General features: G+C 38.4%; 1 protein-coding gene across 6 annotated transcripts in view; it reads left to right on the top strand.

Annotated features, from left to right (window-relative positions):
- Positions 1-26,554, top strand: part of wwp2 (WW domain containing E3 ubiquitin protein ligase 2) — a 174,563-nt gene that overhangs the window by 103,698 nt on the left and 44,311 nt on the right. For all 6 annotated transcript variants that reach the window (XM_059993114.1, XM_059993115.1, XM_059993113.1 and 3 more), the window contains 4 exons: positions 646-735; positions 4,380-4,554; positions 22,573-22,627; positions 25,249-25,330. In XM_059993114.1, the coding sequence (XP_059849097.1) occupies positions 646-735; positions 4,380-4,554; positions 22,573-22,627; positions 25,249-25,330 (402 nt within the window). The remainder of the gene's footprint in view (positions 1-645; positions 736-4,379; positions 4,555-22,572; positions 22,628-25,248; positions 25,331-26,554) is intronic.

The raw sequence follows: 26,554 nt of genomic DNA on the forward strand, positions 1-26,554 counted from the left end.
GATTTAGAGAGGCTGCGAGGGAGACCTGCTTCACCTAGAGAATGATAAGTACCTGGAATGTTCTGCCTGAGAGAGTACTTGCAGCATCGAAGAAATGATGGATCCCTACTGGTGAACGTGGAGGAGTGAGGCTGAATGACCTGTTCCTTTGTGTTTGATTCTGTGATTCTGATGATGTACCTTGTGTTTTTCCAGGACTAGTTTTATTTAACTGTTCAATTATGTGAAAGTCAAGCAGTGACTTACATTAGAGCATCTTTGTATATCAGAGTGAATGATAATTTTGTTTATTTTGGTCAACAAGGTAATAGGTTGTCAAGTTTGACATGCTGGAAGAAACCAGCCATTCATTTGGAAAGGATATATAATTTTGACATTCTTTTAGACAAACTACTCCCTGAGAGAGAAAGGGATGAGTGATTACTCTAAATCAATTTGGTTTTTTATAAAACGTAATATTTCCATATAGTGCCTGTTTTTCAGCAGGGTAATATTCTACTTTAGCTCTGGGCTCCTGTTAAACAAGTGATACTGTCTAGGGCCATGAGTGGTTAATCTGTCTCCTGTAGCAATAACATAGATTTGTTATAAGAACTATTGAGGACTATTTAACACTGGATTATTTTTGACCTATGGTTCTTGCAGATGGGAACAGCGAGTGCTTCCTACTGGAAGAGTATATTATGTGGACCACAACACCAAAACCACCACATGGGAGAGACCTCTGCCTCCAGGGTATGTTCCAGCTAAACTGTGTTTAATTGAAAACGTGTCTTATTTTGAAAAAAAAGTTTACTTTAAAATTTGTTTTGCCATTGAAATCCTTCTGTAAAATCAATCTATTAATAAAACCTTGTTTTTGAAAACAATTATCAAATTAAATGGGAAATTGAGGATCTCTGTTTCCACCCCCCCCCCCCACCACCCCCCACACACACACACACACAAACACACACACACACTCTCCTTCTTCCTTCACTTCAACCACATTGCTGGTCAAAAATGATCGGATATGCTGTCATTTGTCAGAAGCTCAACCCTCTCACAGCCCAAGTATGGTTGACGTAACTATACCCAGGCCCCACAAAATTTGACTGTTTAGATGCAAGCATTTCATTTAAGTGGAGCACATACTGAATGCAACATCATCTTATTTCTGTTTATTTTTTAATCACCATTTCTAAGTTACAGAATAATTGGGCTTGCTACTCTTTGCTGTGTTTAGTATCAGAAATATTTGCTGCATTGTTTTCAACCACCAGATTTTGCTTGGGATGCTTATGATTAATTCATAGTTGCTGATCTTATCAGTAGAATGAACCAAGATAATCAGTTACCAGCTGGCCTCCATTTCCCTGTACATTTTCTCAGTGATTGTTGAGACTCAGTGTGATTGGAGTGAAGTAATTCTGCTTTCAACATAGAACAGTACAGTAACAGGTCCTTCTGCCCCCAATTTTGTGCCAAACTAATTAAGTGCCCAACTAAACTAATCCCTCAAACACGAGGAAATCTGCACATACTGAAAATTCAAGCAACACACACAAAACAGTGGTGGGATGCAGCAGGCTTGGCAGCATCTATAAGAAGAAGTACAGTCGACATTTTGGGCCAAGACCCTTTGTCAGGACTAACTGAAAGACAAGGTAGTAAGACGTTTGAAAGTGGGAGGGGGAGGGGGAGGGATAAATCTAAGAGCTGGAAAGTTGATGGCAAAAAGATGACACAGCTGGAGAAGGGAAAGGATCATGGGACAGGAGGCCTAGGGAGAAAGAAAGGGGGAGGGGAGCACCAGAGGGAGATGGAGAACAGATAAGGAGTGATGGGCAGGGAGAGGAAAAAGGGGGAGGAGGAGAGAGAGAGAGAGAGAGATAGACAAACAAACAAACAAACAAATAAATAAATAAGGGGTGGGGTAAGAAGGGGAGGAGGGGCATTAAAGGAAGTCAGAGAAATCAATGTTCATGCCATCAGGTTGGAGGCTACCCAGACAGAATATAAGGTGTTGTTCCTCCAACCTGAGTGTGGCTTCATCTTGACAGTAGAGGAGGCCATGGATAGACATATCAGAATGGGAATGGGACATGAAATTAAAATGTGTGGCCACAGGGAGATCCTGCTTTCTCTGGTGGACAGAGCGTAGGTGTTCAGCGAAACGGTCTCCCGGTCTGCGTCAGGACCCTTCTGTACTTACAATTTTCATATCCTTCCATTTTCTGCACCTTCGTGTACCTATCGAAGGACTAGTTGAACACCTTGTTCATATTTGCCTCCATCACCAATGCATTCCAGGCGTCTACCACTCTGAAGAAAAAAAATTGTCTTGGGCATCGCCCGTGAACCTATCCCCTCCTCATATTAAATGTCTGCGCTTTGTTATTAAGACATTTCAACAGTGGGAAAAAGATACTAACTGTCTACTCTATCTATGCTTCTGATAATCGTATAAGCCTCTATTAGATTTCCTCTCAGCCTCTGCAGCTCCAGAGAGAACAACCCAAGTTTGTCTAGCCTCTCCTTATAGCACATGCCGTCTGATACAGCATCCTGGTGAATCTCTTCTGTACCCTCTCCAAAGTCTTGACATCCTTCCTAAAACGGGAGTTAAATGCAGTACACCAGAGATAGTCTAACTTGAGTTTGATAAAGCTGCAACATAGCTTCCCAGCTCAAAATCAACTAATAAAGACAAACATGCCATATGCCTTATTTCCTGTCCTGTCAACCTGTGTAGAGACTTTCAGGGAGCAATGGGCATGGACCATGGGATCCCTCTGCTCGTTAATGCAGTTCAGCGTCTTACCATTAACAGTATACCATCCCTTTCTACTTGATCTCCCAAAGTGCAACACTTTACATTTGGCCGGTTAAACTCCATCTGCCACTGCTCCATTCATAACTGCAACTCATCTGTATCCTGCTGTCAGTCTTCTTTCCACAACACCGTGGTCATCATATCATTGATGAACTTAATAACCACGCATCCACGTTTTTTATGGATCCTTAGTCACAGATATCCAGCCAGAATAAGCCCCCATTGAACATGACCTTCTGTCTTCTGTGGGCAAGACAATTCTGAATCCAAATGACCATGGAGCCCATGTATCTCATTCTTCACTGTATGCTTTACTTTGCTAACATGACCTTCATATTGATTTAAAGGTTAGAAAAAGAAGTTAGTAGACTTGAAAATTAAAATTGTGCTGCAGTGGTTTTGAAAATAAAATCTTGTATACAATAAGGAATGAAATACACAGTATTTTAAAGCAAATTTTAAATGTAAATGATCCCTCAACCTTTTATTTTAGCATTAATTAAAATGATTTCTCAAGTTACTGGTATCTGCAGATCTTCACGTTCTTATATGACAAAAGCAAAATATCCACATTTAAATACAATATATTAATTAAGTTTAAAGTGTATCATTCCAGACAATATTTAGTTTTTATTAATGTAGATTGTGTCTCTTGCATGCTCTAGCAAGCAGCTCTAACCTCATAAAAACTAAAAATGCAGGAAACACTAATAGCCAGGTCAGACAACATTTGTGGAAAGAGAAACAGTTAACGTTTCAGGTTAGAATCCTCTTCTGTTACTCTTCCAATGATGTTGCCTGTTTTGTTGAACATTTCCAACGCTTTCTGCTTTTGTATTAGATTTCCATATGCAGGTTTTTCATTCTCAGGACCAATCGCTTTCCTGCTTCACCTTAAAATTTATATTCATTGATGCTGTTTATTTTCATGTCAACAAACAACATGTCTTTCCAATGCCATTAATGTAACAAAATGTCTCAAAGCACTTAATAAGTATTATCTAGTAAACTGACACTGGGCCACATTTAGTGGTATTAGGACATGTGACTTGGTTAGAAGGTTTAGTTTTAAAGAATATCTTATAGGGGGAGAGGAAGGAAGAAATGTGGAATATAGATTAGGAATTACAGACCTTAAGGCCTTGGCAGCTGAAGACACAGCCATCAATGATGAAGTTATTAAATTCATTGTTTCTCAAGAGGACAGTATTGGAGGAACATAGGAATCCTTTTCCGTACAAGACTCCAAGCAGTCCTCATTTGATGCAATAATGGTAATTCCTATTATAGTCTTTACCCTTGCTGGAGCTCATCTGATTACAGTTGTCCAAGATGTTTCTTGTTCCATTTTGCTAGTAAGATCAGCTATTATTACAAAATTTAAAGTTCCTTTTGCAAACTCTTCAAACTTTGGCATCTGAACGAAAATAGCAGCAAAAGCTTCTGATACTAAAGTCACAGGTTAGTCGGATCTGCTGCAGTGTCCTTTATTTGCAACAGATCGACTTGGCATTCCACCTTGGTTTGACAATGTTGTGTTAATCTTTGATTCTCTTTTTACAAGCTGGGAAAAGCGAGTAGATCAACGTGGCAGATTTTATTATGTGGACCACAACACCAGGACAACAACGTGGCAACGTCCAACAGCTGAATCTGTTCGAAATTTCGAGCAATGGCAATCCCAAAGAAATCAATTGCAGGGAGCTATGCAACATTTCAACCAAAGGTTTTTATACCAAGTAAGCTGACATGTTCATTTTGTTTTTAAACCACTTTCTCAATGATATAAATACATGATGTTCATTTTTGATCACTTTACAAATACCTATTGATTTTGATATAATTATTGTATATTTATAATATTTATCTTTTATATTATAATCATAATATTTTAACATGATTATATAGAATAAATAATTATATACAATAATTTATATTTTTGATGAAATGTAACAATAAACTATATAACCGTGTATTATGTTATATAAAATTGTTATAATTCATTAATCCCTTTGGGCTGCTACCCCACACCATTTAGTTCAGAATCAGAATCAGGTTTATTATCACCGGCATGTGTCGTCAAATTTGTTAACTTAGCAGCAGCAGTTCAAAGCAATAAATAATCTAGCAGAGAGAAATAAAAAAATCTAATAAATAAAATAAAACATAATAATAAATAAACAAGTAAATCAATTGCATATGTTGAATAGATTCAAAAAAAGTGCAAAACAGAAATATTGTGTATTAGAAAAAGTGAGGTAATGTCCAAAGCTTCAATGTCCATTTAGGAATCAGATGGCAGAGGGGAAGAAGCTGTTCCTGAATCGCTGAGTGTGTGCCTTCAGGATTCTGTACCTCCTACCTGACGGTAACAGTGAGAAAAGGGCATGCCCAGGGTGCTGGAGGTCCTTAATGGACGCAGCCTTTCTGAGACACTGCTCCTTAATGATGTCCTGGGTACTTTGTAGGCTACTGCCCAAGATGGAGCTGACTAGATGTACAACCTTCTGCAGCTTCTTTCGGCCCTATGTAGTAGCCCTTCCATACCAGACAGTGATGCAGCCTGTCAGAATGCTCTCCCATGGTACAAGCTATATAAGTTTTTCAGTGTATTTGTTGACATCCTAAATCTCTTCAAACTCCTAATAAAGTATAGCCACTGTCTTTCCTTCCTTATGACTACATCAATATGTTGGGATCAGGTTAGATCCTCAGAGATCTTGACACCGAGGAACTTGAAGCTGCTCACTCCCTCCACTTCTGATCCCTCTACAAGGATTGGAATGTATTCCTTTGTCTTACCCTTCCTGAAGTCTACAATCAGCTCTTTTGTCTTACTGACGTTGAGTGCCAGGTTGTTGCTGCAGCACCATTCCACTAGTTGGTATATCTGACTCCTGTACACTCCCTCGTCACCACCTGAAATTCTACCAACAGTGGTTGTATCGTCAGCAAATTTGTAGATGGTATTTGAGCTATGCCTAGCCACACAGTCATGTGCATACAGAGAGTATCTGCTGGTAGACTTTACCAAAGTTGCTTCAAAGTACGAAAAGGTGATTGAGAATTGTCTCAGGTATATTATCTCCTAATATTTCCCTTACTGGTGTAATACTGTGAACGTTAGCCTTTCATAGTATAATTATTGATAAAGGAAAGCTTACCTATGGTAAGTTATCCAAATCTTAGGAGCATATAGGAGAGAAGAGAACAGTGATACTTGGTGCTGGTATTCACCTTGGAGCATTTATTTTCTCGGATTGCCAAAGTCTGTGCTGTGCATTGAAGGTTATGGGGAAATTTTACCACTCATTTCTGCCTTCAAGATACTGGAAAGCAGTCACACATTCCAGAGCTCACAAACAACTTGTATTGCTTGTGACGGTTGGGCAATGTTTTGCAGTGGGAGGTGGTTGGGAGATAACTTTTGTTTTATGTACGTACAGGATATTGCCCATTCTTGTGTATTTCAGTTGACAAAATAGCAATGACTTGGAGTTTGGTCTCTGCCTGTGAACGTACACAAGCACCATCAGCATACTGCAGCTTAGTGACTGAAGTTGCAGTAACTTTGATTCTAGTGTGGATGTAGCAGGGGTTGAACACCTTCTCATACAACCTGTTATTTAGCTGTACTTCACAGGGGAGCTTGTTCTAGCGAGGTGCAACAGTGCACTGAGAAAGGTGGACAAGAACATTATGGAGTGATACAGCTTGCTTGATCACAGGCTGCACTACTTCTAGGTCTGTAGTACATCTGGTTAGAATCATGGCCTGTATGCCTCCATGTTGCAGGCATAGAATGGAGAATATTTTGAAGGTAGCCAATTTGGGAAAGCTTCTTCATAGTACCTCTTTATGGATGGTTTTAAAATTGTTCTACTTTCATTTTCCTTCTCAAAGAGTGAAGATCGTGTCCGTTGTATCTTTAGATAAGTAGAATCTAGACTGTGACATGGAGTAAGATTTTGGCCACTTGGAAGTGCAGGTCTGGATGCCTGGAGCAAAGACTTTACCTGTGGCAGATTGCAAGGAGATCCATCTGTCCTGTACCATTCCCGTGTACTTTACAACCCTTTGCCTCGTCAGTATCCTTACCCCATTGATTTTCAAAGGTCCAATTTAATGTCAGAGAAGTGTATACAATATACATCCTGAAATGCTTTTTCTTTGTAAACATCCACGAAAACAGAGGAGTACCCCCAAAGGATGAAAGACACTGGAATGTTAGAACCCCAAAGTCCCCCCCCCCCCCCAGCTTCCCTCCCTCCTGTGTGTAAGTAGCAGCAAGCAACAAGCCCACTTCCCCCACTGGCAAAAAAAGCATCAACACCCGCCGCCGGACACTCAAGCGTGAGCAAAGCAACAGAAAAGACTCAGACTTGCAGTTACTTCAAAGACTTGGCATTTCACCCAGTATATGACACCACCATTGCTGGCAGCCCATTCCACACACTCACAACTCTCTGCATAAAAGAAACTTACCCCCAACATCTCCTCTGTACCTAGTCCCCTGCACCTAGTCCTCTTGTAGCAACCATTTCAGCCCTTGAAAAAAGCCTTTCACTTACACATGCCTCTCATCATCTTATACACCTCTATCAGGTCACCTCTCATCCTCCATCACTCCCAAGGAGAGAAGGCGGAGTTCACTCAACCTGTTTTCATAAGGCATGCTCCCCAATCTAGGCAACATCCTTGTAAATCTCCTCTGCACCCTTTCTATGGTTTCCACATCCTTCTTGTAGTGTGGCGACCAGAACTGAGCACAGTACTCCAAGTGGGGTCTGACTAGGGTCCTATATAAGCTGCAACATTACCTCTCGGCTCCTAAATTCAGTTTCACAACTGATGAAGGCCAATACACCTTACGCCTTCTTAACCACAGAGTCAACCTGCGCAGCTGCTTTGAGCGTCCTATGGATTTGGACCCCAAGATCCCTCTGATCTTCGACACTGCCAAGAGTCTTACCATTAATACTATATTCTGCCGTCATATTTGACCTACCAAAATGAACTACCTCACACTTATCTGGGTTGAACTCCATCTGCCACTTCTCAGCCCAATTTTGCATCCAATCAATGTCCCGCTGTAACCTCTGACAGCCCTGCACACTATCCACAACACCCCCAACGTTTGTCATCAGCAAACTTACTAACCCATCCCTCTACTTCCTCAACCAGGTTATTTATAAAAATCACAAAGAGTAGGGGTCCCAGAACAGATCCCTGAGTCACACCACTGGTGACTGACCTCTATGGAGAATATGACCTGTCTATAACCACTCTTTGCCTTCTGTGGGTAAGCCAGTTCTGGATCCACAAAGCAAGATCCCCTTGGATCCCATGCCTCCTTACTTTCTCAATAAGCCTTGAATGGGGTACCTTATCAAATGCCTTGCTGAAATCCATATACACTACACCTACTGCTCTTCCTTCATCAATGTGTTTAGTCACATCCTCAAAAAATTCAATCAGGCTCATAAGGCACGACCTGGCCTTGACAAGGCCATGCTGACTATTCCCAATCATATTATACCTCTCTAAATGTTCATAAATTCTGCCCTTCTGGATCTTCTCTATCAACTTACCAACCACTGAAGTAAGACTGAAGTAAGATCTATAATTTCCTGGGCTATCTCCACTCCCTTTCTTGAATAAAGGAGCAACATCCACCACCCTCCAATCCTCCAGAAACTCTCCTGTCCCCAATGATGATGCAAAGATCATCGCCAGGGGCTCAGCAATCTCCTCCCTTGCCTCCCACAGTAGCCTGGGGTACATCTCATCCGGTCCAGGTGACTTATCCAACTTGATGCTTTCCAAAAGCTCCAGCACATCCTCTTTCTTAATATCTATATACTTAAGCTTTTCAGTCCACTGCAAGTCATCACTACAATTGCCAAGATCCTTTTCCATAGTGAATACTGAAGTAACGTATTCATTGAGTACCTCTGCGATTTCCTCTGGTTCCATACACACTTTCCCACTGTCACACTTGATAGGTCCTATTCTTTCACGTCTTATCCTCTTGCTTTTCACATACTTGTAGAATGCTTTGGGGTTTTCCTTAATCCTGCCCACCAAGACTTTCTCATGGCCACTTCTGGCTCTCCCAATTTCCTATTTAAGCTCCTTTCTGTTAGCCTTATATAATCTTCTAGATCTCTAACATTACCTAGCTCTCTGAACCTTTTGTAAGCTTTTCTTCTTGACTAGATGTATTACAGCGTTTGTTCACCATGGTTCCTGTACCCTACCATAACTTCCCTGTCTCATAGGACCATACCTATGCAGAATTCCACACAAAATTCACCTGAACATTTGCCACATTTCTTCCGTACTTTTCCCTGAGAACAATTTAAGCTTCCAATTTCCTGCCTGATAGCCTCATAATTCCCCTTACTCCAATTAAACACTTTTCTAACTTGCCTGTTCCTATCTCTCTCCAATGTTATTGTAAAGGAGACAGAATTATGATCACTATCTCCAAAATGCTCTCCCACTGAGAGATCTGACCCTTGACCAGGTTCATTTCCCAATACCAAATCAAGTACAGTCTCTCCTCTTGTAGGCTTATCTACATATTGTGTCAAGGAACTTTCCTGAACATACGTAACAAAACTCCACCCAATCTAACCCCTTTGCTGTAGGGAAATGCCAGTCGATATTTGGGAAATTAAAGTCACGACAACTCCTTATTATTGCACCTTTCAAGGATCTGTTTCCCTATCTGCTCCTTGATATCCCTGTTACTATTGGGCGGCCTATGAAAAACACCCAGTATAGTTATTGACTCCTTCCTGTTCCTAACCTCCACCCACAGAGACTCCGTAGACAATCCCGCCTGAACGCCCACCTTTTTTGCATCCGTGACGTTATCTCTGATCAACAGTGCCACACCCCCACCTCTTGCCTCCCTCCTTGTCCTTTCTGAAACATCTAAAGCCTGCACTTGAAGTAGCCATTCCTGTCCCTGAGCCATCCAAGTCTTTGTAATGGCCATTACAGAAGCATCTTATCACTCATGGTTGTACCAGGCTTGTTAATTTGTGAACATTTCTTGGTGAATATGCCTTATGAATTTTACTTTGGCAAAGCATTTCTCAGCTCTTCTCTTCCTTCTTTTAGTTTTAGTAGTCTTATTCCTATCCTGTGCATTTAGCTTTACTGTGTCACCCCGCCTCAACTTCTGTTGGTGATTTTTTTAATCTCAGAATCAGAATCAGTTTTATTATCACAGGCATGTGTCGTGAAATTTGCTAACTTAGCAGCAGCAGTTCAATGCAATGCATAATATAGAAAAAATAAATAATAAATAAAGAAGTAAATCAATTACAGAATATGTATATTGAATAGATTAAAAATTGCGCAAAAAACAGAAATAATGTACAGGCAGTCCCCGAGTTACGAACATCCAACTTATGGACAACTCGGACTTACGAATGGAGGGAGGAGAACGCCGTCCGCCATTTCAAATCAGATTACGAGGCTGTCCACCATTTTAAGTTGTTGCCATTAACACTGTGTTGAGTGTGTAACTTTGTATTTGGCTTAAATATTTCTTCGCAAGATTCACCCTGACCCCCCCCCCCCACCTTTTCCAGTCAGCACCGCCCCCACTTGTCCCATTTAACCTGTCTCAGTGCGGGGGACTTTAGGACCCGGAGCAACCCACTGCTCGCGGCTGCTGCTGTATTTTTTTTTATTAAGTGCGATCGTGAACAATAACCAGATCAGAAATGCTGATCAAGGCAGTTAGTTCCTAAAGAGAACTCTGATAGGCCAATCAGACGGTTCACTGCTGCTTAGTGATAGAACATAAAGTCTACAGTTTTCTGTTCCATTGACGGAAAAAGATCACGATTGAAAATAAAGGGGAAATAATAAAGCGATTGAAAAGAGGTGAAATGCCATCGGACATTGGAAAAGCGTTAGGCTAAGTTGGTCAGCGATCGGAACAACTTTAAAGGATACAGGTAAAGGATAAAATGAGATTAATGGAGCATGTGAAAGGTCCTGCCTCGATGAAAGCTACAATTATTACTAAGCAACACAGTGGTTTAATTATTGAAATACATACATTTCTTAAGTGTCTTGTATGCAGAGGAAGGTAAAATATATACTATATACTAAGACAAACATTTGACTAACTCACGCTAAATAATACCAGATGTACCTGTTCCGACTTGCGTACAAATCCGACCTAAAGACGGACTCAGGAACGGAACTCGTACGTAACCCGGGGACTGCCTGTATATTAAAAAATGTGAAGTAGTGTTCAAGGGTTCAATGTCCATTCAGAAATTGGATGGCAGAGGGGAAGAAGCTGTTCCTGAATCGTTGAGTGTGTGCCTTCAGGCTTCTGTATCTTCTACCTGATGGTAACAGTGAGAAAATGGCATGCCTTGGGTGCTGGAGGTCCTTAATAATGGACGCTGCCTTTCTGAGACACCGCTCCCTAAAGATGTCCTGGGTACATTGTAGGCTGGTGCCCAAGATGGAGCTGACTAAATTCACAACCCTCTGCAGCTTTTTCTGGTCCTGTGGAGTAGGTTCCCCCCCACTCCACCCCATACCAGTCGGCGATGCAACCTGTCTGAATGCTCTCCGTGGTATACCTATAGAAATTTTTGAGTGCGTTTGTTGACATAACAAATCTCTTCAAACTCCTAATAAAGTATAGCTGCTGTCTTGCCTTCTTTATAACTGCATCGATATGTTGGGACCAAGTTAGATCCTCAGAGATCTTGACACCCAGGAACTTGAAATTACTCACTGTCCACATCTGACCTGTTATGAGGGATCATAGATATTTTGGCCTGTCTTGGATGGTTCCATCATGTCAGTTAATCTGTGAAGATAGTTTCTTCTGTTGTCATTTCTCTCCACTGCACCTTCTGGATCTTGGATCTACTTGCATGGTATTCGCACTTTCAGGAAAACCCACAGCATTATTTAGCCTACTTCACATCTGTCAAATTATTGTATTGACCACTGAATTAGCTTTTGTGTCTACCATGCATTTCATTATGATTTAAAAAAAAATATCATCCAGTCTTTTGATAAAGCTATCTAAAATTAGGGTCCAAGGGTTTTGGGTGTGAGGTAGAGTGGATCTGAGGAAGCACTTTTCCCAACAGAAGGAATTTCTGAAGGTAAGAAGTTCAATTCCAGCACCACTCTGTAAGGAGTCTCTGTAGTGCTCCCCATGGAACACCTGGGTTTTCCCAGGGTGCTCTGATTCCCTTGCACAGTCTAGAGACATACCAGGTAGGCTAATTGGTCATTGTAAATTGTTCTACAATTAGATTAGGGTTAATTTGGGTTGTGGGATTATTGGGCGTCGTAGCTCAAAGGGGCGGAGGGGACTACTCTGCACTGTATTGTATACTTTAAAAAAAAGTAATTTAAGTGAGTATAACAACAACAGTTTACAAATAGTTCCAGATTTTTAGTGAAGACATTTTATTCTGACATTCAGTGTGGAGAAATTAAACCATCCAAATGATGAACTTGACATCATTATGACAGGCAGCCAACAAAAGCATCAGTGCTATGGTTGTTGGTTATACTTAGAAAGACATTGAAAGCTCTTAATATCCTGGGATTCCTCAGCAGGTTCAGTTGAAGAAAAGAATAAATTTCTTCTTTTGTACTTAGGAGAATCTGTCTACCTATTGACTCAATTTTCTTTCCTTTTATAAATTAGTTTAAAAAGAGGATTTGTTTTGTTTTAAGGGCAGTCTATGTCTTTTACAGCAAACTAATATTATTTTTCATGGTGTGAAGGTTTTGTACATACATTTCAATATGGAAACTTTTTATCTCGCTGTATTTAGAAAAATGTCATTTTCCTGCCTTTACTCCCTCTCCTATTAGCTGGTCTTTAATTTATCTATCATTTATTTTTGTTGCTTTCTCAATAGAATAATTAAGTCGTCATAATTTAATTCCTTTTCTACTTACTGATTCTTGCACCTTTTCGCTGCTATACCATTGTCACAGATTTTTAAAACATATTAATTTCTTTGATTTATGAATGAAATAAATCCTCTAGTTTTTTTGTTCTTCTTTGGGAAACATCGAGTATACAAGGCAATAGAATTGAATTTTCAAGGTATTTTTTATTTCCTTAAGATGTTCAAAAAATTTAGAATCAAATTTAATCACTTAGTTTCTTATTTTGTGCATTTGATTTAAATTTAATCTTCATTTTACAAGTTTTAATATGAGGCCACTGTTCATATGTAAATATACTGAGCAGATGCCTTATGAAGCTTCCTGTGTACTATATAATCCCATCATTATAAAATAATGCAGTAATTCATCAGACATTTTACTGTTTATAAAAGAAGTAAGATAGCTGTATTCATTATATTTAGTATTCCCAACAGTTAATGGTGTCAGGATTTTGTGATACTGCATTTCTTCAGATATCCCATATGACAAATTGTTTAAGTATCAGAGAAAAAAAGGGAAGAATACAATTTTGTATTTGAGAGAAAATGAACAGATGTATTATAAACTTAAGTAAATAAAGAATGATTACAGTTTAATTTTGCTCCCAAAGATGGTTTGATTCATTGTTACTGTACTTCTACTTGACAATTCAGAGGAAATTGTGATAGTTTAGTGATGAGTGATTTGAAGACTGCAGCTTGATGCTGGATTCCCATTTTCAAATTGTGTTAAAATTGTTTTCTAGGTTTTTCAGTTTCCTTCCAACAGAAAAATGTTGAGTTGGCAAGCTGATTTTATACGAGTCTTCCAGCTCAATAGAACACTACTCATGGATTGTTTGTCCTACTCCCCTCAGGGATGAGGCTATGTAGCATCAACAACACGACCACCAGACTCCAAAACAGTTACTTTTCCCAAGCAGTAAGGCTGATCAACACCTCCGCCCACTAACTTCGCACCCCCAGCCACCTTTTTGTCATTTCCTGTCATTCACATTATGTACAGACACTCCTGTGCCTCATGTCACTTTATGGACATACAATCATCTATCTTGTATATTTATATTTATTATGCTCTGACATTATTGTGTTCTTTATCTTATTGTGCTTTTTATTTAATGCTGCATCAGATCCAGAGAAACAGTTATTTCATTCTTCTTTATGCTTCCATGCTGGAAATGACATTAAACAATCTTGAACTTGAACTTTAATATTTCTTTTACTTCATGCTGGCAGCCATAATCTACAAACAGAAATCAGAAAATTTTTGAATATTGGTGTTATAATTAGCTCTATTTCAACATATTGATGCAACAATAAAGAAGGCAGGACAGCAGCTATATTTCATTAGTATTTTGAGGAGATTTGCTATGTCATCAAAAAACACTCGCATGGGTGCATCAGCTTCTGTCATGGGGAAGGTAGCTATTGCACAGGTTTGAAGTAAGCTGCACAGAGTTGTAAAATTAGTCAGCTCCATCATTTGGCATCAGCCTCCTTAGCATCCAGGACACCTTCAAGGAGCAGTGCCTCAAAAAAGGCAGCATATATCAATAAGGACCCCTATCACCCAGGACATGCTCTCTTCTCACTGTTACCATCAGGTAGGAGGTACAGAAGCCTGAAGGCACACACTCAGCGATTCAGGAACAGCTTCTTCCCCTCTGCCATCTGATTTCTAAATGGGCAATGAACCCATGAACACGACTTCATTGCTTGTTATTTTTTTTTGCACTACTTATTTAATTTAACTATTTTATATATTATACACACACATGTACATGCGCACACTTACTGTAATTTGCAGTTATTTTTCTCTATTATCATGTATTGTATTGTACTGCTGCTGCAAAGTTAACAAATTTCACAACATATGCTGGTGATATTAGACCTGATTCAGATTCTACTGTTTACCATTTACTTAGTAATCTTATGGAATATTTGCCATGAAGGGGGAGATGACTGTATCTAGTGTGTGCCCAGCTTCTTAATGGAAGATTCAGCCCTTTGTTCCTCTGACTCAAAATCAACCATTTTCCTGATAAGCAAATCTAAATAGATTCTTCATTGATAATATCATCTCAGTTATATGGCTTTTTAGATAAGAATAGGTGATGTGAAGTCTGAAAGCCAACAAATCTGAAAATGTCTCAGAATTGGAGGAACACTAGAGTATATTATTTTGAAGTAGATAGTTTTAAGAGCTATCATCTGTTATTACCAACTTGAAAATTGTTCTTTGAGATCCAAGGTTCCACATAACTAATTTCTGCTCAGTTGCATTTTATTTTTGAGGTTGGTATTTTGCTGAAAATTGATGCTAATTATTAGTAAACACTAGTAAGTACAATTCTCATGGGATGTATTCCTCTTGTAGTACGTGCAAAAGCAAATGGAAAATTCAATTCTTGTGCTTTTGTACCAAGTTCAAATGCTATCTTTTTAGTACTAAACTTTGTTAAAAGTTGCTGAATAAAAAAGTTTTAATTTTTTCTACTTGCTGCAAATTATATTAATTATCTATTTCATTTTCTCTCTCCTTCTCCATCAAACCCACTGTAAAACAGTTTCAAGAGAAGGGAAAAATTATATTGAAGTATCTGAATTTTAACTTAAAATCTGCTTTTACTTTCACTGCTCTTGTCATGAATGTTAAAAAAAAAATCTGCTTGTAAACTATAAAGGATGCTGGCAAAATACAAAAGCAACTGTTTTGACTTTATTTCCTCCATATTTGATGCCTTACTTTTTCAAAAGGAATTGTGGGAATTTGGAAAACATGATTTATGAAACTTGAATAGAATCCTCTGAATTTTTAGCCAGTTCTACAGAGAACCCCTGACTAACTTCGGTGAATGAGCCTGTAAGGTGAAAGTAAATCCGAAAGGTTTCTACAGTTATATTAAAAGCAAGAGGATAGTGAGGGATAAAATTGGCCCCTTAGAGAATCAGAGTGGTCAGCTATGTGTGGAACCGAAGGAGATGGGAGAGATTTTGAATGATTTCTTCTCTTCGGTATTCACTAAGGAGAAGGATATTGAATTGTCTAATGTGTGGGAAACAAGTAAGGAAGTTATGGAACCTATGACAATTAAAGAGGTGGAGGTACTGGCGCTTTTAAGAAATTTAAAAGTGGATAAATCTCCGGGTCCTGACAGGATATTCCCCAGGACCTTGAGGGAAGTTTGTGTAGAGATAGCAGGAGCTCTGACGGAGATCTTTAATATGTCATTAGAAACGGGGATTGTGCCGGAGGATTGGCGTATTGCTCATGTGGTTCCATTGTTTAAAAAGGGTTCTAGAAGGAAGCCTAGCAATTATAGACCTGTCAGTTTGACATCAGTGGTGGGTAAATTAATGGAAAGTATTCTTAGAGATAGTATTTATAATTATCTGGATAGACGGGATCTGATTAGAAGTAGCCAGCATGGATTTGTGCGTGGAAGGTCATGTTTGACAAACCTTATTGAATTTTTTGAAGAAGTTACGAGGAATGTTGACGAGGGTAAGGCAGTGGATGTAGTCTATATGGACTTCAGCAAAGCCTTTGACAAAGTTCCACATGGAAGGTTAGTTAAGAAGGTTCAGTCGTTAGGTATTAATGCTGGAGTAATAAAATGGATTCAACAGTGGCTAGATGGGAGATGCCAGAGAATAGTGGTGGATAATTGTTTATCGGGATGGAGGCCAGTGACTAGCGGGGTGCCTCAGGGATCTGTTTTGGGCCCAATGTTGTTTGTAATATACATAAATGATCTGGATAATGGGGTGGTAAATTGGATTAGTAAGTATGCCGATGATACTAAGGTAGGAGGTGTTGTGGATAATGAGGTGGATTTTCAAAGCTTGCAGGGAGATTTATGCCGGTTAGAAGAATGGGCTGAACGTTGGCAGATGGAGTTTAATGCTGAGAAGTGTGAGGTTCTACATTTTGGCAGGAATAATCCAAATAGAACATACAGAGTAAATGGTAGGGCATTGAGGAATGCAGAGGAACAGAGAGATCTAGGAATAACTGTGCATAGTTCCCTGAAAGTGGAGTCTCATGTAGATAGGGTGGTGAAGAGGGCTTTTGGAACGCTGGCCTTTATAAATCAAAGCATTGAGTACAGAAGTTGGGATGTAATGCTAAAGTTGTACAAGGCATTGGTAAGGCCAAATTTGGAATATTGTGTGCAATTCTGGTCACCGAATTATAGGAAAGATATCAATAAATTAGAGAGAGTGCAGAGACGATTTACTAGGATGTTACCTGGGTTTCAGCAATTAAGTTACAGAGAAAGGTTGAACAAGTTAGGTCTCTATTCATTGGAGCGTAGAAGGTTGAGGGGGGATTTGATCGAGGTATTTAAAATTTTGAGAGGGATAGATAGAGTTGACGTGAACAGGCTATTTCCATTGAGAGTAGGGGAGATTCAAACTAGAGGACATGATTTGAGAGTTAGGGGGCAGAAGTTTAAGGGAAACACGAGGGGGTATTTCTTTACTCAGAGAGTGATAGCTGTGTGGAATGAGCTTCCTGTAGAAGTAGTAGAGGCCAGTTCAGTTGTGTCATTTAAGGTAAAATTGGATAGGTATATGGACAGGAAAGGAGTGGAGGGTTATGGGCTGAGTGCGGGTAGGTGGGACTAGGTGAGATTAAGGGTTCGGCACGGACTAGGAGGGCCAAGATGGCCTGTTTCCGTGCTGTGATTGTTATATGGTTATATAAGTTACTAGTTTCCATTCTTGTCTGTCCAAACTAGAAGTCAGTAAACTACTCGAGGTGAGATACAACTTGCAAGGTTATCAACCACAAGTGGAAAGACATGTTTTTCAGTTTTATATATTTTACTTAATCAGATTTTTAAAATTAAATTCTGGCACTTAAGGTGTTTTAAGAACCTTTGTATAAAATTTATATGTTTATGTTTCTCAAGTATCTCTGTGATGGTCAGAGACATTCAAAAGCAGTTCAAAGCCCTTTGACAGCAACCATTTATTCAGCTATAAGTTAAAACACATTGGTTTATATTTTTGGAAAGAAATGTCCAAAAGTAACCGCCAATGTTGGACCTCCTTTGATATTAAATCTGAAATATTGAAAAGTTGATACTGATGTAACTGATGCATTTAAAGCCAGTTTATTAAACAAAAACACTAAGTCAGATTTTTATTGACTTTAAGTTTTTAAAATTTCTAGCTCAGTTTTTAACTCTGAGCATCAGAATTGCAGTGAGTAGAGAAGGCTTATGGGTGGTGAAAACTCAAGAATCTCTTCACTTTTAGGCTTGGCAGCAATCCTCCTTAGACCTAATTACACTTGACTGACTGAATGCTGACCTGGTTGTGTTGTGAATCGAATAAGTATTAGCATTTTGCACAGAATCCAAGGCCTATTTAAAGCAGGGTGAACCTTTAAAAAAGAATCCAGCTTTGATTTTTGCTTGTGAGGCACTGAAAAGATTGTGGTATGAAAGGTTCTGATGGTCACGTGCTTGTCTGAAACTCCTTCTGTCCTTGTCCTCCAATAGCAGCTTAGCCACAGATGGTTGAGGCCAGGTAGTGAGTGGCACAACCAATGCAAAATAAGCCTGTGTCCCTCAGGATAGCAGTATTATCCACTGCTTATCTTCTCCTGATTTAAATTTTGCCACCGTCCTTGAAAATAAATTAATATAAACAGCCCTCCAACAGCTGAGTTGTTGCCATCAGTGATTGGTCTGACAAATACCTGGGAGCTTAAAAATTGTTAAACAGAATCATCTTGAGGATCCCAATATGAGCCACACCAGACCTCAACCAATTTTATTGAGACCTTTAGGGGTGAACCTTGTTGGAAACCAAAGTGTTTTTTTAAAATAAAATCTGATCACCAGTGAAACCGCAAAGGATTTTGCTCTGTTCAGTGTGGTTGGTTGGAAGTAATATTATTCATATTTCATTTGTTCAATGCAGAGTGGCAGGTGTGGTGACGATTGTGACATGAACTGAATATCCATAGGGTCTGTGTGCAATTTGAACATACTATTAGAACAACTGATCCTTTGTATTTCTGGTTGTGTTGAACTCGCTCTCCTTCAGCTGCTGTTCTCAGAGTGACAGGTCCAAATTTGTTCCTTTGCTTACTTGAAGTGGATTGTCCTCCGTTAAATGATGCTAAACACATAATGGCAGGACACTCTGCTTCAGAACTTCTGTTATCTACTCAATAATTATTTTGTCAGTTATTGTGCCTCAATGGTATATTTAGTAGGATTTGGTAAACAACAGTGAAACAATGAGCATGCAACCACCTGAGAAGAAAGCTGTTTCTTTGACATTGATTTCAGCTGCCATCAGCTGTAAGTTTGCACAGACCTTTTGGGTGCAGCAACACTGATATCAGCAGGAGGCAAAGCAGCCAGTAACTAGTAGAATTCCTAGGAGCATCAAGCCAGGAAGTAAAGATATCCATTTGTCCTTGTTATTACCATCTGATTTTTGACCAAAAGTTGAATATTTTACTTTGCTTGAGGTTTAGCAGATAATGTTATCTTCTCCTAGGGAACCATGCGCAAACATTCACGATTCTATTCCTATGATAAGCAGCACACACAAAATGCTGGAGGAACTCAGCAAGCCAGGCAGCATCTATGGAAAAGAGTAAACAGTCAACATTTCAGATTGAGGTCCTTCTTCAGGACTGGAGAACAAAGATAAAAAGGCAGAGTAAGATGGTGGGGGAGGGGAGGAAGGTGATTGGTGAAAGAGATAAAGGACTGGAGGAGGGAAAATCTGATAGGAGATGATAGAAGACCATGGAAGAAAGAGAAGAGCACTAGAAGGAGGTGATGGGTAGGTAAGGAGGTGTGATGGAAGAGGAAAACAGGAATGAGGAATGGTGAAGGGTGGGGGGGGGGTGCAATTACCGAAAGTTCAAGAAATCGAAGTAATCTTATGATTGTTGACCATATTTTATGAATTGGAAGAGTGCCCTGTGCTACTAATGAATTCTGTAATAGGTGTTCTGATAGCCTAAACCCAATGTGTGAAGCTACCAGCCTAGAATCGAGAGAAACCAGTCACAAGAAGTCTGAAATTATTTTTCTGTTCTCTGTTGAAGTCATTTGAGAAAGCCATGTGTTGATCTGCCTTGCAAACAGCCACTTAGTGACTGCTTACTGTAAGTATGAATAGCAAATTGTGATGTCTGGCTGAAGTTAAGGTCTTGTTGATTTTGAGAGTTTCTGACAAAGTATTACTTCTCTGTGCCACAGGCTGCAGATGACTGCCATGTCCTAACTGAAGAAATGCCATCTGATCCTGCTGCACATTTAAAAAAATAGTTCTCTACCTGAATACCTTAAGTACTGGCATGACTTCAGAAGAAATAAAAAGCAAGAGCAAGAACAATATTGCACCAAGTGATCTTTCCCAATTATCTGCACTTAGAGCAAGTGTTCCCAACCTTTCTTTTTATGCCATGGCCCAATAAAATTAAACAAGAAGTCACTGGTCTCCAGGTTGGGAACACCTGAATGATTCTCCTGTAATTCAAAGTATCAAAATCTTGACAAATGTTCGTAGTATAATTAGAATTAGAATTTGAAGTTATTGTTACAATTTTTTTTCTGCCTGACATCAAAAATGTTTTAAAATTTCTTTATAATATTTGTATAAAACAAACAGCAGGTACTGTGCCTCAGATGTCATATATTCCATGAACCACATTCACTGGCAGTTGCAATCCTTTGGAAGTTCCTTTAAGAAAAACACCCAACTCCAACATTATTCTGGCAAAGGCAGAACTATTGCAATAGCTTGCAGTTTGTATTTATGGAGGAACTGCCCAAGTTAGTAAAATGGTGCCATTTTGACTTTTTACTTGGTAAAATTACTTCAGCGATATTTCTCTGAATGTGTGTGTAAAAAATGACAACAGCTTAATGGTGAAACTTCCATGTAAAAGAAGAATAATATCCTGATGTGGAAGTTTTTACTAAGAGAATAATTTTGTTTAAATGTTTGTGTTATAGTTGGGATTTTTTTCTGCAATTTGGGTTGGTACTGTATTTTCCTCTGTGTAGGAATATGCAAACGATTGATTAGGTTGAACGAAATGGATTTGATTGGCACTGAGCATGTGCATGTTGTTGAGACAGGCATGTTTGATTGATTCTCATTTCAGCCTTTATACAATTGGTAGCTCACTTGCTTTTGAGTTAGAATACAGGTGATGGTTCTGGCTATGGAAATTTACCACATAGAATTTACAGATCATTCCTTAAAGGTTTGAGATGCAAAATAAAATTCACTCTTAAGGAATTTATTTGAAAGAAAATGAATAAATACAAACATTTTTCCAGCTTGTGTTTTGTGACAGATGCAAAGATGGCACAACTTCATGTTGTGGACAGTCATGATACAGACTGTTTGCTAGGAACACTGACCTTTCCCCAACCTGTCCCGGTAACGTGGAGGTTGCCCATGTTCTGGGTTCATGTACCATTGTAAAAGCTTGAGTACAGAAAGCACAGGCTGACAACATCAGTGCAGATCTTGCACTGCTGGAAGTGTCCTCTTTCAAAAAGTCATTAAACTGAGGACCCACCTGCTCCCTTAGGTAGATTTAAAGGGTGACGTGGCACCATTTCAAAGAATAGCAAATGAATTTATCCCATGTTACTTGGCCAATGTTTAACCAACATCACGAAAACAGTTCTTCTGGATGTTTCAACATTTTGCTTTTTACAAGTTGGCTGCCTACAATACAACAGAGATCGGTCTCAAAATTAGTTCATTCGCCGTAAAGTTCTTTGCAAGCTCCTGAAAGGGACATAAATGTGCTTCATAAATATATTTTCTCCTTGAAATCCAAGTTGGAAATTTGGATGACAGACAGACATTCAGACATCTGAGAAACGAAATCAGTGCCATTATTCTTTCTTTAACTTCATAAAGAAAAAAATACCGATGAACTACATAGTTTGCAATGACTTTTAACATGTGTTGGGGAATTGATAGAGGAGAATTCACGAATTTTATGATTTTTCTGCTGAATATCTTCTAAAAGCCGTTCAAAATGGCTCATCCCAGACAATATGCCAAATTCTCTTGGCACAGCACTGTGCAAGTAATGTAAATACCCAAACATTAGTCATGATCAGTTTCCTTTACTCCGAGCAGCTCAGCTCGTTGGGGCCGAGCAGCCACTTCATTGCCATTCATTTACATTCTGAATAAAGGTGCTTTTGTGAGTATGAATAAAACATTCATAGGAGAGAAGGGCGTCTGTCTGGAAAGAACATGAATGTCCCCTCAGTTTTAATTTACATAGCAGAATACTGCTTACATTAACACCACATTGAGAAAGGTTGAACACACACTTCAGGCAGGAAGTTTGGGCGTACACACCATGCGGTAATGATTTCATTAGAACAGCCCGTGATTTCTGTGTGTAGAACTTGGAGAGAGAGAGAGAGAGAGACGCACAGCAGCACTGGTGCAATTTCTGCTGCCTGAGCCAACAGTGTCAGTTTAGCATTGGTACAGTTAGTGTTTTATAATTGATCTGTGAAGAAGTTTAAAATTCTCTGGCTGGATCTCCATGCACTATATGCAGTGGGCACAATTGCTTTAGAAAAAGCTTTCATAACGTAGATTTGAAAGATGAAGATTTCAGCAGCTACTAAGTTTGTTGTATTAAACAAAAAGGAAGAGACAAGTTGGGAGTTCTACAAATTACTACAGTAGGTTGTGATATAGTTGTCTTAAGTATCTTAGCCATTCTCTCAAGTAACAATGTGCTGGATTTTTATCTCTTTTCTGTTATAGCCTTCTGGAGTCTGTACTGACAATGATGCTCTTGGTTCACTGCCTGCTGGTTGGGGTAAGAAGAAGTTACTGTTACTTGAAAGTTTGAGCTGAGCTTTCTCAATTCTATGAACTATTAATGCATTTGCTGTATCGTCGTTAGCAAGGAGAATTTTCTAGTCATTAAACGGTAAAGTGCTTTAAATTTCAGTGATAGAAGATGTTTGTACAGTAGGGAATTTGACTAAAGTTATAATCTGTCATTTCAAATTCAATAGTGCAAGAAAGACAAGTGAATGCTTTTTATTTAATTAAATTTATTGCTACAAGTCTTATTTTACTTTTCATTTTGACCTTTTCATTATAAATTAAGATTTAGATTGTCTGCTAATTTGAAATAATTAGCTTTGCATAGACTGGTTACAATATTAATGATTATTAAATATTTATCCTAATATGGTAAACAATATTATAAAAAAAATTAAAAGGTACCTTTACAAAAAAAGCATTTCTTTTTATAACTGCTACCACCACATTACCTTGTGTACCATGAGGGAGAGGTGGAGTGGCAAGAAGGTGGTTCTGGAACGTCGTAACTGTCAAGCACCACAGAGCTTGAATTTTTTTTTTTTGGAAAATTTGATCATAATATACAGGAGAAGTAATACCAGAGTTTTCCACAGTAGAATTAATGTTTAAGAACTGTTTGATTACTGTTTTCCCCCAACAATTTTACTTTTTTTTGTATTGTAGGACAATATGTGAACTTACAGGTCTTGTGCAAACTTTATTACCTTGTTCCAGGGATAATGGCATTAGAGTTACTAAAAAAAAGATTAGAATCTTGAATAGTCATGTGTTTTTTTCATTGATAGCTTCAGCTTCCATCCTTTATTGGTTTTAAAATTTCAAACGGAGGGCTACCATTCTAATATTCCCAGTCTTTGGGAAGTACCTACCTTCAGCTTGGGCACTTTTAAAAACCTCTGATAAGCAAATGATCTTCATGTGAGAGAATCATGTGGATCTATCTAATCATGACACAGGACTGTATATACCTGAATGTTTATTTGGAATGATGATGTCGTGATCTACATGATCTTGGCAAACTGGCAGGTTATTTTATAATATGATGGTGGTGATGAATTAACTTGAAAATATTTACCTCAATGAACCTAATTCATTGATACCACCTTATTAACAAACTTTAAGTTCTCTCCAGAATATCTAACTTGGGCCTCATTACTCTTGGTTTCATTTTAATTTTGATTTAAAGATCTTTGCCTACTTTAATGCAAAAAATGTCTAATGCTGTAGACTTAAAAAGTTTAATGCAGTATGAATTTTATCAACAACTTCTTGTCAGTAATTCAAAGAGTATTGTTTTGTCTGCAAAGAAGGTTAATTACTTAACCCTGATCTACATCTGAAGCAATGGTGTATAGCTTCTCCCTTAGGTCAAATGGGGATGTCACGTCTGCCAGTAACAGGGCTACTTCGTAAATAGGTCACAAGAGTTTCAACCTTAGGAAGAGTTACATAGCATGTGTCTATTGTATTCTTCCCTCAGCTCTGCCTTAAATCATTGGTGACTTCACTTTGCCACGTCCATCAACTCTGCTGAAAACTGATTAATATGCTTAATTTTCTGCAAGTTAACAGGATTTCGTAAGTCCTGACTCTAAAAAGCCTTTGTATTTGTAATTTAAAAAACTGGCTTTCTTAGTACAGTAGTTCAAAAATATTTCTGCCAATTGAAGGGTTCTCAGTACTAGTATTTGTACTGGGTTTCATTTGGTGTTGATTTGTTTTAGTTAAAGGCACCAAGGTTAAAAAGTAAATATTTTTATCTGTGTAAGTACATTTTGACTGTACAGTGCGTTGAAATCGATGTAATTTTTTTCTAACTAGTGGCTGGGCTGAATTGTTTATTTAGTTCAATAGTGTTTTCACAGTGACAAATAATATACATGTTCCATGAGGCTGACAAACCACAGAGTGGGTGGCAAGAAGCAGGTCTCCAGCATATACAATAATCCATTCATTGCCTGGAGATTATAAGGAGCTGTTAGTTTTTTATGACGGTTCAAACTAATTTTTAAAAAGAAAGATTTGTTTTCTAACCAGGTAAAATGCCTGTTTCCTCACACGGTAAAGAATAGTGCACTGACGTTCTACAGGCACAAAATGTTTTATTGTTAGCTGAGAACATCTACAGTTTCAGAGACAAATGTACTTTTTGTAAGATTTCTCAGAGGTGGTGATTTAAAAAGGGGCCACAAGTAATACAGTTCTAAACCTTCAGTGAATTTCAAGGCCTATAGTATTCAGTGACACAGCTGGAAAAGTTTTGGTTTCTCAGAAACTGAGACAGACAGACGTTTATTAAGGTATGCATACAAACTTGCAGTTCATTTGTGACACAGGTCTTCCAGTAAGAGACAAATCTGACTTTCAGCATGTACTGAATGTGCATCTGTAACATTAATAATATGAATCTCAGATCAATAAAAAAATCTTTTCACTATAACTCAATTTTTATTGACCATAATGTGATTCTCTCAATTTAAATTAATGGAACACATCAAAATATCTAATTCATAAATTTGGAATCAGTAAAGAACAACAGAATTAAAAAGTGGCATTGTTTATAATGTTGAATTAATAAAAACTTTGTCTCCACTCCGTTAACCCCAGAGAAACGCCAAGATAATGGACGAGTCTATTTTGTTAACCACAATACAAGGACAACCCAGTGGGAGGATCCAAGAACTCAAGGGTAAGTGCAGCTAATCTTTTTAAAATAAGTAATAACTGGAGAAGGACATTGTGGTGAAACCTGATGAACTCTTTGAAGCCAACTGGCACTTCTTCCTGTTCAAAGTAATTTCAAAACTGTTATTATTCATTATGATTTTCAGCATTCTCTCTTAATGACCAGATGTGGAAATACTTAGTTCACTACAGCCAAATTTAACACTATCACTTGTTTTTTAACATACCTTTTTGGGGAAATTTAAGAACCATTTTGTATTTCTTTAATCTTTGCTTTTTTTTAAAGCTCCTCTCATTCTTCTGCTTTTGTAAGAATGAGATGTTTACGATTTGGTTGGGTTTCCCTGGTTAACACTTGATATTGGAGTGTAACATAGGAGCAAATTAAGGTGAAATGTAAACGAGCAGCAATAACAGTTCACACTGGAGCACATCTACGTGTATATTGTTATACCAACTTTATTTAATTCATAATCATTACCATTTGTGAGCTTTACTGATTCTGCAGCTTTAGTGAGTCGTATGTAGACTACTATGATTAAACTAGCTACCTTCTGGCAAGAGACAAGGAAAATCAACTGGATAGCCTTCACCAGGCTGTTCCTGAGCACCTCCTGGCACATGGCCTCAAGCAGCACTGAAGGTTATTGGTTACAAGTTCCATTCTTGACAACCACAGGGACTGTGTGCAAAACTAGAACAGAAAAATAGATCTTCAAAATAAACGTGTGGTGATCTTCTGCTTAATCTGAGCATGTAAGAGAAGCAAACTAATAGAGTCTCTGCTAATTAGCAAACTTCACTCAGATTTGTATGAAAACCAGTTACAAATGCATGAGGAATGAGCTGTAAAATGGATTTCTCAATTTTGAACTCAGATATTTAGATCCTGCTCAGAGTAAGTTTCCTTTTGAAAAGAATTGGTATATGATTTAGCAGATTTTTACAGCTTTTTATATTAGATATACATTAATCTTGTGTCTGTGTACTGTTTGAAAAATGCTTGGCATTTTTAGAGTAAATCGGATTTTGTCTGGTTCCTGCATTTTCACTCCTTGTGTTCATAGCAAATGAAAGCCACACTAATAATCCTCATATTATGCATTTCATTTACCCTATGCCAAGTCTTCTAATTATCTGCACTAAACGTTCTGAGAGTAATCTGCAGTACCTGAATTTGTTGCAATTGGTCATCGCTTATGATCTCCGCATATTTAGAAAAACCTTT

This window comes from Hypanus sabinus, chromosome 17, assembly GCF_030144855.1.
Source record: "Hypanus sabinus isolate sHypSab1 chromosome 17, sHypSab1.hap1, whole genome shotgun sequence".
In the NCBI taxonomy this organism is placed as follows: Eukaryota; Metazoa; Chordata; class Chondrichthyes; order Myliobatiformes; family Dasyatidae; genus Hypanus; species Hypanus sabinus.